At 45.5% G+C, this 18,642-nt stretch overlaps 1 protein-coding gene across 1 annotated transcript in view; it reads right to left on the reverse strand.

Moving 5' to 3' along the window:
- Window positions 1-2,533: 2,533 nt before the first annotated feature.
- Window positions 2,534-18,642, reverse strand: part of PRDM11 (PR/SET domain 11) — a 31,502-nt gene continuing 15,393 nt past the window's right edge. The window contains 6 exon segments of the mRNA XM_075325349.1: window positions 2,534-5,859; window positions 6,137-6,772; window positions 10,745-10,932; window positions 14,664-14,731; window positions 16,973-16,992; window positions 16,995-17,234. Of these exon segments, the coding sequence (XP_075181464.1) occupies window positions 3,698-5,859; window positions 6,137-6,772; window positions 10,745-10,932; window positions 14,664-14,731; window positions 16,973-16,992; window positions 16,995-17,234 (3,314 nt within the window). The 3' untranslated portion in view covers window positions 2,534-3,697.

An 18,642-nucleotide genomic window follows, 5' to 3' on the forward strand; every position in this document is an offset into this window, starting at 1 on the left:
CAGAATAGTAAGTGCAGCTCTGGAGTATAATACATGATGTAACTCAGGATTAGTAATGTAATGTACGGTATGTAGACAGTGACTGGACAAGCAGAATAGTGAGTGCAGCTCTGGAGTGTAATGCAGGAGGTAACTCAGGATCAGTAATGTATGTACACAGTGACTCCATTATTTATGTAGGGCTGCCTCATAGAGCAGGCTGGCGTCTTAGTTGGGCATTATTTTGCTGTGTTGGGTGCATTGATTTCAGCACTGACATAACTCGTACACAAAGAATTATACAATGTGATACGTACAAGGCGTGGGCACAAATAATCGTCTTACTGCAGGCGTTTTATCTCATTTTATTAATATATTTTTAGATTTTTATAAAGGATGCCTGCATATTGCAGCATGCTAGTAACCATGTCGGCAGAGTCCGGCCTCACATTCTTACATTTCGGGACAGGATATAGCTGCTTTGGATAAGGATCATGTGATGGTCGAGTTCACACCACGCGGTTCAGTTGCAGTTTATTTGTTTTTGTGCAAAAACTGAGAATGGATCATGAAGAAAGGAAAAGTTAACGGGGCTAATACAAGAAGAAAACCCTTCACGTTCGTCCTATTAAACCACGAACATTTCCAACTTAGGACGTCCAATCACCAGGAATAGCCACCATGAAGCCCTCAAAGAGGCTTTCCCAACTAAAATATCATGGATTCCCAGGGGGCTTCTATATTCATTAGAATGGGGGATTCTAGACCCAACATGGAGGTGCTATCTTATGAGGTGTGGTGTGGCATGGAGTAGATGAGCAGGGGCTCCATACAACCCTCAACGTTTTCCAGGTGTCCGCCATTCCGGCCAACGGTGGAAGAGTCGGATCCCCACGAGTCTAACGTTTATCACTAAAGTTTGTAACTAAACTTTTTAACCAGGGCTGGTCCTGCTGCAAGGTCACATACCCAATTGTTGGGATCCGACATTCAGCACTTACGTCAATCAGGTAGTCCTGTCGCAAGGTGACAGTGGGCAGATCCAGAAGAGCACAGCACCAACACTGCACAGTGGCCATTCTGCGGTATTGCAGCTCAGATCACAGTTACTTCTATAGTAGCTGAGCTGCCTACCTGTGTATACAGTGATGCCGTTCTGGTTCTGTTCACTTTCAAAGGTGATCGGGGGGCGCCGGGTGTTGGGTCACCACCGATCGGATACTGATGGCCTATCCTAAGGGTAGTATCACTGGACAAAACTATTAAGTTAAATCTGAAACAGAGCTCCCCACCAGAAATGGGGGAATTGATTTGCAGAATTCTGGCCCAGTGGTCACAGTTAGTGGTCCACCGGTCGGGAGTCCTACAAACCGCCATCTAACCACTGCTGCGCCCTTTCCTGATGGCATGACACACATGATGTTGCAATGGGCCTATTATTCAGAAGAAGTGATGAGGATGTAGGACTATGTTGGACGTGGATGTAGGACTATGTAGGACTTGGATGTAGCACTATGCAGGACGTGGCCAGTAAGTCCCGATGATGTAGGACATGGATGTAAGACTATGTAGGACATGGATGTAGGAGTATGTAGGACATGGCCAGTAAGTCCCGAGGATGTAGGACTATGTACGACGTGGATGTAGGACTATGTAGGACATGGCCGGTAGGTGCCGAGGAAGTAAGACTATGTAGGACGTGGATATAGGACTAAGTAGGACATGGCCGGTAGGTGCCGAGGATGTAGGACTATGTAGGACGTGGATGTAGGACTATGTAGGACATGGTCGGTAGGTGCCGAGGAAGTAGGACTATATAGGACGTGGATGTAGGACTATGTAGGACATGGCCGGTAGGTGCCGAGGAAGTAGGACTATGTAGGACTTAGCCAGTAAGTCCCGATGATGTAGGACTATGTAGGACGTGGATGTAGGACTATGTAGGACATGGATGTAGGACTATGTAGGATGTGGCCGGTAGGTGCTGAGGATGTAGGACTATGTAGGAAATGGCCGGTAGACCACGGTCCTGAGAACTGCCATTGATACCATTGTCATCTTCTAATATGTTCTAGCGAACTGGGACAGTTTGTGACGGCTTCCTCTGTCCCACCCCATTAACATCACCACCCCTGTATCACCTAATCTAGGACTATGTAGGACGTGGCCAGTAAGTCCGATAATGTAGGACTATGTACGACGTGGATGTAGGACTATGTAGGACGTGGATGTAGGACTATGTAGGACGTGGATGTAGGACTATGTAGGATGTGGCCGGTAGGTGCTGAGGAAGTAGGACTATGTAGGATGTAGCCGGTAGGTGCTGAGGAAGTAGGACTATGTAGGATGTAGCCGGTAGGTGCTGAGGATGTAGGACTATGTAGGACGTGGCCGGTAGACCACGGTCCTGAGAACCGCCATTGATACCATTGTCATCTTCTAATATGTTCTAGCGAAATGGGACAGTTTGTGACGGCTTCCTCTGTCCCCCCATTAACATCACCACCCCTGTATCGCCTAATCCATGGCAAGTGTTCATCTTTAGGAATACCCCATTTTTAAATTTCCTTTCTTCCAAACCCGCACCCAGTTTTCCTTAAAAACCGTATCATGTACCAACGATGACAGGTAACCTTAGCTTATTCTTTTGTTTCACAAAATGAATTCTCTCTGCAGCAATCTGGAGATGTAGCAGAGCAGAGTTTGCAATTTAACTTTTTTTTTTTTTAATGCAGTCGGTTGACCCAAGGAAAGTACAGATTCTACTATCAATGTGATATCCCCATATTCTGCGCTAAATTACAAATTCAGCTCTGCTACATCCGTACAAGCAAATACATTAGCATTTAAAAAAAAAAAAAGATATATCTAAAAAATATTTTTTGTTTTTTAAAACATAAACTTTGCCATAAAATCCCCCAAAACAATACAAGATAGTATACATTGTGTGTGATTACAAAACATTTTGTAAGTGTCGTAAAGGAAAGTGATTCAGGTATAAATATTGGGGTGACCTCTACAGTGTTTGTCCTTAGAATGAAGAGTCTCCCCGAGGTGCGGTTTCGCCAGCTTTGGACCCAAAAGCACCCCCACTATTGTACCCTGGGGACAGAGAGGCAGTGACAAAAAAAAATAAAAAAAATTTCCCATTCGGTGATGTTTAGATAAAAGATACATGGGTTTTGTTTTTTTTAACATAATACATAAAATGGAGAATACAAATTATGATAAAACATAGATTAAATTATATAGATATAAAAAAAATCCTCGCGATTTATGTGGATTTGGACTTCCCGGACCCCAACATGCAAACCTTTGTTCTAACCTATGACCAAAAACAGAGGGATATTAATCAAAAAATTAAAAAAAAAAAAAAAGGGGGAGGAAAAATGTGGGATGTAAAAAAACAAAAAATGTACCTGGTTAGGATTGTACATGCTTTAGGGAAAGGAATTGTGTTTTTTCTGTCCTGTTCTGGCCGTAAGGAAACCACGCCAGCTGCCATAGATGAAAAATGTGATACCATTTGTGAGGTTTCCTAATAAAAGGCTCAGTCTTTTTTTGTAAATATTTAGTGGGATTTTTTTTTCTATTAATATATATATAATATATATTTATATATATTTATTTTTTTAATTTTTTTTTATAATATACCAAAAAACTTTAGAGTATAGATAGAAAAAAAAAAAAACAAATAGCTTTCATGGCCGCAACAAGTTTAAATGTCTTGGTAATACTCGGAGCCGAGCTCCATAGAGTGGAGCATGGGTTTGTGGTCCAGAGAGGACATCTTGCTGAGCATCTCCGCGGACAAGGAGTAGCTATTCCCTGACTTTTCCTCAAACCAACCGTCCAGAGCTCTCTTGGCGTCGAAATTAGTGATGGACGGTCCATTCACGGCTATGGTCAAGAGGTCGCTCAACTGGTCCAACGTCAGCCTTGAGCGGTTGTTTTTGCGCAGCCTCTGTAGAGCGTTGCGCCCCTTTTCGCAGCAGGCCGTAGACGTGGGAAGGACTTTTAGGATCTGTACTATCTTGTTTAAGAGCAGGAATCTCTGTTTATACTTACAGATATGGCCTATTAAATCTTTAAAACCGTTTTTGGTACAGTAATCAGCCTTAAGCTCTCGCCATTCCATCAACAGGCCGCTTCTGGTGTCAGTACCATCCCTACAGTCCGAAAGAAATGACTGGATGCCACTCAGGTGCTCGTATATTTGCAGCATTTCCTCCTCTCCGTAGCCTATGAGCTCCTCTGTACTCCGAGGCCACATAGACAAGTCAAAAACTTGGCAAGCTTTTACAAATATTCGGCTACGGGAATCAAACCGTTGGGCCAGGGTGAGTTGGGTCTTCTGGCAAATCTTCTCACGGATGGACTGAAACTTTGCTTCGGCCACGCGTAAGTTCTTCAAGGAGATTCCATTGAAACTTTCCCTGAAGTTTTCTTCGAACTCCTGAAGATATTCCCCAGGAGAATCGGTCAGGCGGCTAACTTCTTGAATGGCTTCTTCTATTTTTTCATCCACCTGGGACACCAAGAGGTACTCGCCCTGGAAGACGTAGGCCAGACGGGACAAGACCGCGATTACATCCAAGAGGAAGTAGATAAGCTTAATTGACTGATAATCCATGAGAAACTGAAGGAGGGCTAATGCAATGGCGGAGGCGTCAGCTCGTTGTGTTTGACCGCTCACATCTTTCAAATGGGCCACCACTTCTAGGTAGTCCTTAATCAGAGCATTCAGCACGTTCTGTTCGCCTATTATCCATTTTACTGCCCGAATATCACCGAGGAATTCGGTTTCCTCACAAAGGGTTGCAGCGGTAAGTCGAAGTTCACACATCAGACGGGGAGAGTACCGGTAGAAACTAAGTAGCTGCTTCAGGTTGTTTTCTAATTCTTCTAAACATGGAAGTTCTTTTCCACTAATTGCATCCAAAATTTCTAAGTGGGGCCTGTGTACCATAAACGGTAAGCACAGTAGCCAAGGCAAGGTTTTCCTGATTGTCATATACATATTTGCTCGTAGTCCAGCTGTTATGTTGGCTCCATCAACTCCTAACCCTACGGTTGGCCTCTCGTCCTGTAATCGGATACCAAGTGCTGAGAAAGCCCGGTCAACGCCTTGGAGATAACTCTCAGTGGTTGGCAAGCCCAGTTCTTGGAAGGAGAGAAACTCTGTGGCAGGTGGGCCGTCGTTACTGGTGTATTGGACGTAGACTGCCACCGTATCGGCAAGAAGCTCTTCACTTTGCCCATCTAAGATAATGCTTAGGAAAGGGGATTGTCGAATACGCTCTACTAAGTCTTCTCTAAGTGCTCTGGCGATGTGATGAATCAAAATCTGACAATCGCCTTCGTTCATGTACTGGTCAACTACGCGGAGTTCACACTTTCTCAGTAGTTCTGCTAGAGGTCGGAAGTCATAATAAGGCCTGCCTTCCATAGCCAAGTGGTATGCGGTGTTGAAAAGGAGAGTCATGTTCCGGCACATTTCCTCTGTCTTTTCGGGGTGCATCCTGAGCTTGTAGAGCTGCAAACACTTTTTGTGGAGGTTACTTTGGCTGTGGAGCTTTATAGTGTGAATCTTAAACTGTTTGGAACCAATGATGAAAGCTGAAGTCCTTGAGGACTGCACCGTGTATTGCCTACACACGTGACACCACATCTCATTGAGCGTAGATGAGTATCTCAGGAACCAGAACTTTTTTAACCATTCTTGTTTGAAGCGGCGGATCCGTCTACCGGTGGATGCAGACATCTTAGAAGGCTCATCGGCAGATGCCAATATTTCATTGGAGACCGACTCGTCCGCGGAGTCTACTTCCTGATCGTCATCTTCCATCATCGTGGGGGCCATGGACATGTTTTCTGGAGCTGGGAGATAGAAAAAAAAATCAACAAATTAACACAAAAAATTCACTTGGAAATGGAAAGGAAAAAAATAGATAGGTAGTAAAGAGATTATTATGCACCATGTGACCCTGTAAGACTAAAAACTTTTACAAGTTTGTCTCCAAAACCCCAAAAGTTAAAAAACCCTACCATGACTAGCTAGTCTTTGTTCTGTAAATTGCTTTTGCGAAGGCTAACTAATCTACTATGAGAACAGACAATACGAAATGTAAACTGTCAGCAAGTGCCAATTCCATACCTGAAATATCTGAGAACTCTGGAACCTCAGTTTTCTGAGGAAGCAACTGAGGAACTTCAGGGACTTTTCCAGACCTTAGCATTTCCACCTCGGCCTGAAGTTCACGGATTTTCTTCTTTAACCTGATACAGTTTGGGCAGAAAGAAGTGGTTGGGATTTCGTCTGTGTCACCATGGGCAGCAAACTCATCGGGACTTTCTACTTTGACAGACGAGCGGTCTTCTAGATCATCTTCTGGTAGGTTGGTCTCCCTGTCTAGAGGTTGAGCGGAAGCATGAGGGACCTTCCACTCCATCGAGATTCTCGTTGGGTTTTGGGCAGAAAACTTTTGGCTTGTCTTACATCTATCTCCGTGATTCTCATATTGATACTTGGGAACCTTCTTCCCCAGTATAGGACTACTTGTCACCAGGGGATGGTCTTCCATCTTAGCAGACTCTAGAGAAGCCTCTAAGACATCTTTGAAGATTAAGTCGATTTTTTTCTTCTTGGTATGAGGGTGTAGTTCGCCCTCCTCACAGCTCCGCTTGAAGAGGCTCTTTCCTTGCTTAAGGGCAGTGAGTGGAAATGGGCCTTTCACATCTTCTTGGTTTTCCAAGATTCTGTCATTGTTTTCCCTTAACAAACCTCTTTCTCCTGGAAAGGAAAATTAGGTGTGTTACCAGATTGCCACATGTTCCCTTATTAAAGTCTTACACGTTTACTTTTAACAGGTTGCCTCCACAGAAAATGGCCATGATCCTTGGACGATACCCATGGTACATTGGCTACTTAATTTCGGATAACCCCTCCCAATTAGGTGTAGGTCTACACTTGGACCGATGCTTAGGACCCCCACAATAGTAGCTAGCACCGAGTCATAACGAAAAATAGCCGATGTGCGAAAGAACCACAGAACCGGACATTGACGACTATCGGTAACTTAACTCCTTCCATTACAGGCAAGATTTTTTTTATTTTTTCCTATTTTCCTCCCCTTTTTCAAAAAGTCAAAAGGCTCAATTCACTACTGCATTTACCCCTCTTTTTTGTCAACTTTTTATTTTTTGGGGGGGGGTTCGCCTGCTTTCCATTTGCATCCAATTCTTCCTTTTATTTCAGCCTTTTTTAAACTATTTTTTTTATTTGTGCTTGGCTGTTGTTTTCTTTTTTAGTTTGCCATCATTGGAGGAGTTTAGGTTTTCACGGACATCATATTTATTATTTTCTCTGCATTTCTGAATGGCTACAATGACAACCTATCGGCAACTAACAAACACATAGTGGGGGATGATGTGATTGCAAATCTCTGAATCCTTACTGTGTGCTGAGTGCACATGGTCAGGATTTACCGCTGTTGCCAGTTAGAATGGGTAATCACGCGACCGCAAGTATGCGATTTACAAACATATGGTCACGTGCCGACTAAACGTGCCTTGCTTCTTTCAACATGACCAGACAAGCCTTTAAAGTGAACCTGTCAGGTCCAATATGCACCCAGAACTACGAGCAGTTCTGGGTGCACATTGCTAATCCTTGCCTAACTGTCCCTATATACACTAGCATAGATAAAGCGATCTATAGAAAAAGTATTTCTAAACATCTTTTATGATATGCTAATGAGCACGGGGATTAGTCGCAAGGGCGTTACTTCCCCCGACTAGTCTGCTCTCTTAGCATGTTAGGTCACTCACAGGAGCCATACTACCATAATACTCAATACCCATTGCCTAGCGTCTTCAGCAATGACACGCGTACCTGTCTGTTATCACTGCTTAAGAACGTCGGGTTTAGGGTCAGTGCGCATGATCAGAAGTGCCGGCACTTCCGGTCATGTGCACTAGAAGTCTCTAAAGCCGGGATGCGTATATCCAAATATATAGTGCGCATGACCGGAAATGCGGTGACTACACTGACCCTAAACCGGGCGTTCTGAAGTGGTTATAACGGACACAGGTACACGCGTCCCCGCTGATGACGATGAGCATTGAGTAGTATTTTAGCACGCTCCTGTGGATGTGCTAACATGCTAAGAGGGCGGACTAGTCGGGGGAAAACCCCACCCTTGTGACTAGTCCCTGCGCTCATTAGCATATCATAAAGGATCTTTAGAAATACGTTTTCTAAATATCTCTTTATCTATGCTACTAGTTACAGGGACTGTTGGCAGGGATTAGAACTGTTCGTGGTTCTGAGTCCATATTGCACGGGACAGGTTTATTTTAAGTCATGTGGCAAGACTCTAAATGAGTCACTATTGACCCTAATATTGTTTCCTCCAATAGGTAGTGCTAGAGACCATAATCTCTTCCTCTGTAAAGAGGATATATGCAGATTTTATGTTCCAAGGAGCATTGCATGGCCTATAAGTTTCCAAACACCAATGTGGGGGTCTTCAGTTGAAACCTTACCCCTTACACCCTCTGTACAGACAAATAGCTTATTAGGAGGTCTCCCAACTCCAGCTAATTGATAAAAATCCCAACTGAAGGAACAATAAAATCTATTTCTTCCACTGTTAAGTCTAGTATAGTGCAAAAAGGGTGAAATAAAAACAAAACAATATTATATCAACACATTCGTCACATCATAATTAAATAATTATTTATCCTGCTCAATAAATGGCATAGGAAACCCAAGATACCAAAACATAGAGCCAGTGAAAATATAGCTAGCCTGGCAAATACACGCTGCCATATAACTAAAGTGTTGAAAAAACGTCAAGAACGGGAAAAGTAATTAAAAAAATCATTATGCCCCGAAAGCCAAAATAGGTTACGTTCTAAGGGGTTAACAGAACATTTCAGATAAAGCTGATACTTTGTGTTATGTCTTGTGAAGAGACTGCGTGGGCGGAGCCTGACACAGATACGTCCTTCTCTTTGAATGTGCTAGGTACCGCCCCCGAGGAGCCTGCTCTGTCCAGAACAGGGTGTTTATGCAATGCCAGGGAGAATCAGAAACATGTAAATGATATAGGACATTTCTCAGTTTTACATTTAACAGACTGGACTGAAAGTCAAGTCAATTCTTAGGTAAAAGCTCTATTCATTGAAGGAAATATGTTAGGTACCGCCCCCGAGGAGCCTGCTCTGTCCACAATATGGTGTCTATGCAATGCCAGGGAGAATTAAGAATTTGTAAATGACATAGGACATTTCTCAGTATTACATTTAACAAACTGAAAGTGAAGTCAATCATTCTGTAAAATCTGTATTCAGTGAAGGAGACGTCAGTTGGTACTGATGAGATTCTATGTAGATAGAATTGTGAGGAGGGGGTGGAGCTTTGCCTGTAGCTCCTCCCACTGCCTCTAGCTCCTACCGTCCTCATAGAATCTTATCAGCACCAACTGCCATCTCCTATCTCAGTAATGGGAAAATTTTCACTGAATACAGATTTTCTCAGAATTGAGAATTTTGATCAATCCTGGCAGAGAAAGAAGAAAATTTGTCTGATAACATATTTCAAAGTTGCTTATTTTCATGCTTACTATCGATTTCTGAAATAAAAATTAAAACAACGGTTATGCTTTAAGACGGGTAATTAACGGATGCCGTAAACAGGCTTTTACGAATTATAAGAACATATATGTATTAACATTTTAAACATTTGTTTCAACATTCGTAAAACTATGTGAGTTAAAAAAAAACAAAAAAAAAAAAACAGGTACACATGGTGCATAACTATAATACCGTTATATGCATGGAGAAAAATACATAATCAAAGGGAACCAACCATGCATAACATTACCACTTTTTATATAGTGAGCTAATTCACACTGAAGATGTGATGGGGTCCACTATTTAGTGGAGGTGCATGTCCCTTTAAATTGCACTACAAATACTCCTGCAGCTCATGGGCCATTTTGTGGCTGGAGCCCATTATAATCTATGGGCCTCCTTTCCGCTGTTGGGTCAGTCCAACACTAAAGTACCAATATTAGTATGATATTAGATTGTGGGAGTTAATTGATACAAATACAAAGGAAGGGAGAAGTAAGAATAAGTAGGAACCGTCCATATAGGTTTGGAAATCAATTTAAAGTGGATTTCACCTTAAATTATTAAATTAACCATTTATTAGTAAATCAGAAGTTAGAGAGACTGACAAAGTTTGGAAACAATGGTCCTTTTAATTACAGAGATATTGGCATGTTTCAGTTTTGTGGTGGCCACCATTTTGAAAAAGTGACAACAGGAAGTGCTGCCAAATTAGTTGTCACTTTCACGTCTCAAAGTAAATTGTACTTTATTATACATATGACAGACAGAATAAGTGATAGATTTAAAAAAAAAAAAAAAAAAAGCATTTGACAATACTTCCTGTTGTCACTTTAACAAAAATGGCCGCCTAATCAGGAAAAACAAATGCAATTATCTCTGGATTTAAAATGGATATGTTAACCAAATTTTTGCAACTGCTCAAACTTCTGGTTTACTAACATTTGGTTAATCAAAATGTTTGGGTGGAAATCGCCTTTAAGTGTCCGTAGCCAATCATAGTGTCTATATCACATTTAACATTCATATTAGATTCCCTTTAATTTATGCAGTAAAGTTTAAATATTCAACAAAAGGAGGAAACTCATAAGATAATCAGAAAAAGGTAGAAAGTCAAGTCTCCTACCTCTGGTGAGGTTGCGAATGATTGTCTCCTGAGACATGCTATGCAGCTTTTTCATGTAATCGTCGCTGTACCAGACCCGCAGCTTCTCCCCGGGCTGAATATCGCGACACGCACGGAAGTAAATCTTCTCGCTGTGCTGAAACGCCATGAGGTTTTGCTCCCGTTCCTCCCGAGATATCACCACGTATCTAATGGACAGAAGCGTAACTGGTTCAAGTTATGCAGTAAGAGGGTTACTAGTGCCAGACTTTACTGACAGATCATAGGTCATAGCTTTGCTTCCATCACAAGTTCCATGGCTGCGCAGCCACCAAACTATGTTTGCCACCAAACTATGTCAGCCACCAAACTATGTCAGCCACCAAACTATGTCAGCCACCAAACTATGTCAGCCACCAAACTATGTCTAAGAAAAAAAATGGTTTCATGCTGTCTCTCTTAAACAGGAACTAATGTCTCCATGAAATAAAAAGAAAACTAAGATATAAAACATCTAAAAATTAAATAAAAAATCCTGCCTAATTCAGGGATGATAGCTCAGGCATCTTTAAGAAAGGCAGACTGAAGTTAAGGGCTCTCCACTGTCTCACTGTCTTGACAGATTTGTGAAACTTCCTGCCTCTAAGATGTGAGATACCACAGTGTGGGATAAGACTAGCAAACTCTGAGATGGTCGGTGCTGCCATCTTACTTCATGCTGGATGTAGTGCTGTAATTAGCAAGATGATGTATCCCTGTGTATTATGGAGCATCAGGTGCGACAACAAGGGATAAACCCATTAGGCTAACCCTTCTCTTGCAGATTAATCCATTAAAAAGCAACTGTGTTTTCTTCTTATAGATGAACCCTATAGAAGGTATTCAGACAGTAAGCCCTTCAGTGTTCTAGCCCACCAGGGAAACAAATAGTAATCCCTTCACTGTTCTAGAATTCCAAGGATGCAGAAGCTCATCTTTCTTGCACAAGGCATGTTGTTTAAAGGGGTTGTCCATTATTTGGACAACCTCGTCTTAAAGGGAACCTGTCATCAGAAATTTTGCTTGAAACCTAAAAGTTTCCCCTCTGCAGCTCCTGGGCTGCATTCTAGCAAGGTTCCTATAGTTTTTGTGGCCCCTTTTAAACCAAATTAAATACTTTATAAACTTGTACCTTTTGCTATGTAAATTTTGTAAATCGTCCATGGGGGCGGGCTGCCTGGTGTCCGTTACTGTCCTCCAGCAGATTTACGCCGCCCCCCAACGCTGAATTTCATATCTCAGGACGCCGCCCCTGGGCGCCCGTGGCCCCGCGCATGCGCTGTGCGACTGTAGCGGGACTGTGCACTGTGTGCACGTGTGACCGCTGGTGGCGTTTTGCGCAGGCACGAGGTTATGGGCGGCGCTGTGAGTATCATCAGCAAGTGCCACCCATAACCTCGTGACCGCACTTTCCCCTCTTCCTCCAGCGTTCTGCGCAAGCGCTTGCTGGCCAGATGACCCGACGTCACCTCTTTCCCATCTTGCCCTGCTGCAGGGTAAGATGGGAAGGAGGTGACGTCAGGTCATTTGGCCGGCGAGCGCTTGCGCAGAACGCTGGAGGCAGTGGGGGAAAGCGCGCCCACGAGAGTATGGGCGGGCACTCGCGATGCAATCACAGCGCCGCCCATAATATCATGCTTGTGACACACGTCACCAGCGATCCTGGCGTGGGCGGCACCTCGGGCGCAGTGGGCGGCATCCTGATGGATGAAATGGAGCGTGGGGGGCGGCGTCAATGTGCTGGAGGAACAGCAACGGTCAGCAGAGAGCCCGCCCCCATGGACGATTTACAAAATTTACATAGCAAGAGGTGCAAGTTTATAAAGTATTTAATTTGGTTTAAAAGGGGCCACAAAAAGTACAGGAACCTGCTAGAATGCAGCTCACGAGCTGCAGAGGGGGGGAACGCTTAGGTTTCAAGCTAAATTTCTCATGACAGGTTCCCTTTAAACGCTGTGGTCCCCTGAGTAAAATAAAAAAAAAAAAAATAAAATATTATATTAATGGGGTTGACCACCACTTTGACATTGATGGTTTATCCTTAGGATAGGTCACCAATCTTGGATCCGACACCCCGCCCCCCACCGATCAGCTGTTCTTGGTCCCCGGCGGCGGCAGCAGGCAGCTGGAAATGCTCAGTTCTGGAGCTGCTCCGTCATCTGATAGCAGCCGCGGCCGGGTACGGAACATCCGCCTCCCATTCTATTCAATAGAAGTCGGATGTGCAGTACCCGGCCGCTATGAGAAGACGGAGCAGCGCCAGAACTGAGCATTTCCGGTTGCCTGCAGCCGCTGCCAGCACAAAGAACGGCTGATATGTGGGGGTGCGGAATATCGGACCCGGACAATCAGACATTAATGACCTAGCCTAAGGATAGACCATCAATGTCAAAGTAGTGGACAACCCCTTTAACCACCCCTCACAGCGGCACCGTTCCTGCAATGTTGGTGCTGGCATTCACGTGACATTGGCTGTGGGATGGAACATAATCATCTGCCACTAATGAGCTGTTTCGCTCACATTTTCCAGCAGCGGCCATTGTCACATGAAAGCCAGGGGACACAGCACCAACATTGCTGGAACAACGCTGATGTGGGAGGGAAGTATACTTTTTTTTTATCATTTTACTTTGGAGACTACAACATTTAAAGGGGGTTTGTACAAGCAGTGGACAACCCCTTTAATATTATGTCCCTGTATAATACATGCAAGTGGCTCTATATATCTAGCTACTTTATACCACTAGGTGGCACTCTGAGCATTAAAGGGAACGGTTATATAAAAAACGGACGAGTCTATGGGAGAAGCATGTTACTGTTATGATCCGGTAACCGTGGAAGATTACAAAAAAACTCCCATTGGTGAAAAAACACCAAGAAACAGGAGTAGATGGAACCTGGGCTGACCACAATCCCCTGACTATAAGACCACACTAGAAGTAGCCGTGGGGCGTTTCTAAAATCCTAGACACCACGTCACAGCCTGAGAAATTAGCTACGCCTCACAGATTGAAATGAGGAAATCTACCTTGCCTCAGAGCAGTCCCCAAAAGAATAGGTAGCCCCCCACATACAAAGATTATGGTGATATTGAAAACACAATACTCAGATAGGAACAATAGAATTAGCAAAGGGGAGGCCCAACTAACTTGATACAAAGAAAAGGAAAGGATCTGATTGTGGTCAGTATAAAATCCCTGTAGAAAAATACCAAACTCCCGATAGTAAAAAAAGGCCCTGGAGGTCATACGACCTCACCCCCACTATATCAGGTACTCCTGTAAATAATGGGAGAACAAAATACCAACAAAGAATACAAAAATACAGAAGAGCAAATAGTCAAATCAGACAGGGATAACATCCCTTTTCCTGCAGGAGAGCCATCACAGGGGAAACCCCCATGCTAACAACACAAGAGAAACAAAACTTCACCTGCAAGAAAACAGACACAAAGCAAAACAAGGAAAAACAACACCCTAAGGTGGAAACCAGGAAGCAAGGCAAAAACTGAAAACTTATCTGCAGAAGTCTTGCTCAGGGATACAGGGAAGGACAAAGCTCCAGGCCAGGAACAGAGACCAAGGAATACTCAATTATAACCGGCGTCAGCCGGGCAAAAAGTGCTCTCCTATATAGACCAGACTTGTCTGCAATAGGACTTTCCCAATTCCCAATTAACACCGACACCTGTCTGAGTCACAGGCTCAGATTAAGCTCCATTACCATTCCTGGCCACCAGAGGGAGCTTCAGAACAGCATTCACACAGAGCACTGGTTCGCCCATTATTTTATACAGTTTAAGACCCCCACTTATTATACATTTGTAAATGAAACAGACAGTAAACATAGAATGTGATACAATGTAGCAAATGCTAATGATACAATGTAACAGAGCACTGACCTCATCCAGTTGGCGCAGCTCTCATCAGTGCCATCGATGGATTTATACCGATTGTCGTTATCAACTATCTACAAAATAGAATGTAAAAAGTACACCGTTACCTCCTGACTCTGTGAACATGTGAACACCAAAACTTTTTTTTTTTGTTTGCTTTCATTTTTTATCCCAGCCTTCCAAAAGCCATTATTTTTTTCTCTACTTTTCTGCCACACCCGCTGCTTCCGGTGAGTGACGACCAATCAGTGAGCTCAGTGGCTCTACCGGTACAGACGAAACATCCCGCTCCGGGCGCTGAGCTCACCGATTGGCTGCTGCTCCGTCTTTATGAAGTCAGCCAATGCCAAAGACCGGGAGCAGCCGCGGAGACTCAGCACCGGACCAGGGGATGGGGAGCACAGCACTGTTTGTTTTTTTTTTACACGAAACTGCACACTGGGACAAAGATTAACAAAAAATGGAACAACCCCTTTATTTTAATGGAATATCTATGGTGTTTTGGGGTTTGTTTTTTTTTTTACATATTTTTAACTTTTTATTAGTCAACCTGTAATTTATGTAGTTCTATAGGAGGTGAGCGGCAGTTTTCAGCACCGGCCGCTGTTCAGTGTACACAGCTGTGCTGTTCTGGGTTTGTTCTCCATTTACATCCAACTGTTGCAGAGGAGATAAAACCAACTGATATGTGGAGATACCAGATCTGCCCCCATCAATCTGATATTAATGATTTATGTCATCAGTATCACAGTAGTGGGCAAGCCTTTAAAATGGAACCTGTCACCACTTCAAAAGTGGCCATTTTTTGCGCTTTATTTTATTCCCGCTGCTCCCCTAAGTACTTACATTTCTGGGGGGTGGGTTTTTTTTTTTTAAAATCTACCATATGGTTCTAGAGATATGGGCCTTTTTATTCAGTGCTAATTTTTATGGTCTTTATCAAAGAGGTGTGATTCACCGGCGTAATTATGCAAAGTAGCTGAAAGACACACCCCAGAGGATCCTGTGTGCCACGCCCCCAGAGGATCCTGTGAACCACACTTGAGGTTTCTCTGAGCCATGCCGCAGAGAATGTGAGCCACGCCCCCAGAGGATCCTGTGAGCCACGCCCCCAAAGGATCCTGTGAGCCACGCCCCCAGAGGATCTTGTGAACCACGCCCCCAGAGGATCCTGTGAACCACGCCTCCAGAGGATCCTGTGAGCCACGCCCCCAGAGGATCCTGTGAGCCACACCTCCAGAGGATCCTGTGAGCCACACCCCCAGAGGATCCTGTGAACCACACCCCCAGAGGATCCTGTGAAGCACACTTGAGGTTTCTCTGAGCCGTGCCCCAGAGAATGAGAGCCACGCCCCCAGAGGATCCTGTGAGCCACGCCCCCAGAGGATCCTGTGAGCCACGCCCCCAGAGGATCCTGTGAGCCACGCCCCCAGAGGATCCTGTGAGCCACGCCCCCAGAGGATCCTGTGAGCCACGCCCCCAGAGGATCCTGTGAGCCACGCCCCCAGAGGATCCTGTGAGCCACGCCCCCAGAGGATCCTGTGAGCCACGCCCCCAGAGGATCATTTGAGCCATGCCCCAGGGGACCCTGTGAGATGTGCTCCACAGGACCCTGTGAGATATGCTCCAAAGGACCCTGTGAGACACACCCCAGAGGATCTGAGTGCCACGCTCTAGAGGAGCCCTGTGAGCCATGCCACCTCAGAAACCTGAAAGAACTTGAAAATTAGCACTTAATACAAAAGGTCTAAAACTCTAGAAATACATGGAGGATTTAGAGAAAAAAAACAAAACAACCAGAATGCTCAAGGGAACAACGGGAATAGAATAAGAGCAAAACCTAATCTCTACAGTCCTGGTGACAGGTTCTTCTAAGCTCTACTCAGTATTGCCAGAGATGTATCAATGAACTCTCGGTCCCTGCAGGACTCTGTATAAGGAGAGCAGAGCTGTGAGAACCACAGACAAACAGAACATGCAGCAATACAGAATTTTAGATCTATTTAGGTATATAAAAAAATTGTGCTTGATAATAATGAGCATTCAGTTTCTGGCAGATTTATAGACTGAGCGTATGACACTGGTAAGGCTGTGTTCACACAGTGCGTTTTTAGTGCATTATTTTCTGCAGCAAAACCTTATCTGTGGCAGGGAGTCTCCTGGTGGTTTTCTGAGTTTTCGGTACGATTTTTATGTAGTTTTTCCTGCTTTTTTTTTTTACAGTGTTTTTTGCATTTCCTCAATGATTACGCTCTGATACTCATATCGGCATTAACCCCTTATTATGTCGCAGCTCGCAGTAAGACTTTACACACCAGCCAGGAGAAGAATCCGATGACTTGTCCTGGGACGAGATCTTCCCCTCGTACGGCCCGTAGATCTGCCCTTTGGGTAGGACATCATTTACACAGCGCACTTCACTCTCCCCGGTGTCGTCCTTTACCACCTCGATCCCGCACGGTGCCGTTAGCGCTGCCCGGTCAGGCACGCCGAGGGGAACTTGTGTGTCCGGCACCAGGAGCGGGGGTCCGTGACTGGGACACTCATCCACAAAGTATTCCTGGCAAAGCTCGCAGACTGGGGGGCGAGAGAAGATACATAATGAGGGTCCCATTCAAAGACTGCAAGCAGAGATCCTGATACAGTCCACAATTTCATTATAAGCATTTTACAGGAAATCAGATTCCTCTTTAAAGCCATTATCAACTTTTTTAAATGTTGCTGCAAATCCTTTTTAGCCCAAAGGGGCCAATTCAATCCCTTGCGGAGAGGAGAGAGGGGAGAGGAGAGAGGGGAGAGGAGAGAGGGGAGAGGGGAGAGGGGAGAGGAGAGAGGAGAGAGAGAGAGGGGAGAGGAGAGAGGGGAGAGGGGAGAGGAGAGAGGGGAGAGGAGAGAGGGGAGAGGAGAGAGGGGAGAGGAGAGAGGGAGAGGAGAGGGGGAGGAGAGAGGGGAGAGGAGAGAGGGGAGAGGAGAGAGGGGAGAGGAGAGAGGAGAGAGGAGAGAGGGGAGAGGAGAGAGGGGAGAGGGGAGAGGAGAGAGGGGAGAGGAGAGAGGGGAGAGGAGAGAGGGGAGAGGAGAGAGGGGAGAGGAGAGAGGGGAGGAGAGAGGGAGAGGAGAGAGGGGAGAGGAGAGAGGGGGAGGAGAGAGGGGAGAGGAGAGAGGGGAGAGGGGAGAGGGGAGAGGAGAGAGGAGAGAGGAGAGAGGGGAGAGGAGAGAGGGGAGAGGGAGAGGGGAGAGGGGAGAGGAGAGAGGGAGAGGAGAGAGGGGAGAGGAGAGAGGGGAGAGGAGAGAGGGGAGGAGAGAGGGGAGAGGAGAGAGGGGAGAGGAGAGAGGGGAGAGGAGAGAGGGGAGAGGAGAGAGGGGAGAGGAGAGAGGGGAGAGGGGAGAGGAGAGAGGGGAGAGGAGAGAGGGGAGAGGAGAGAGGGAGAGGGGAGAGGGAGAGGGGAGAGGGGAGAGGGAGAGGGGAGAGAGGAGAGAGGAGAGAGGAGAGAGGAGAGAGGAGAGGAGAGGGAGAGGAGAGGGGAGAGAGGGGAGAGGAGAGAGGGGAAGGAGAGAGGGGAAGGAGAGAGGGGAAGGAGAGGGGAGGAGAGGGGAGGAGAGAGAGAGAGCTGAAGGAGAGGGGAGGGGAGAGGAGGGAGGGGAGAGGAGAGGAGAAAGGAGAGGAGAGAGGAGAGGAGAGAGGGGAGGAGGGGTGAGGAGAGGGGAAGGAGAGGGGAGAGAGAGAAGAAGAGCTGGAGGAGAGGGGAGGGGAGAGGAGAGAGGGGAGAGGAGAGAGGGGAGAGGAGAGAGGGGAGAGGGGAGAGGAGAGAGGGGAGAGGAGAGAGGGGAGAGGAGAGAGGAGAGAGGGGAGAGGAGAGAGGAGAGAGGAGAGAGGAGAGAGGAGAGAGGAGAGAGGAGAGAGGAGAGAGGAGAGAGGAGAGAGAGGGGAGAGAGGGGAGAGGGGAGAGGAGAGAGGAGAGAGGGGAAGGAGAGGGGAGGAGAGAGA

Source organism: Anomaloglossus baeobatrachus, chromosome 10 (genome assembly GCF_048569485.1).
Source record: "Anomaloglossus baeobatrachus isolate aAnoBae1 chromosome 10, aAnoBae1.hap1, whole genome shotgun sequence".
Taxonomy (NCBI): Eukaryota; Metazoa; Chordata; class Amphibia; order Anura; family Aromobatidae; genus Anomaloglossus; species Anomaloglossus baeobatrachus.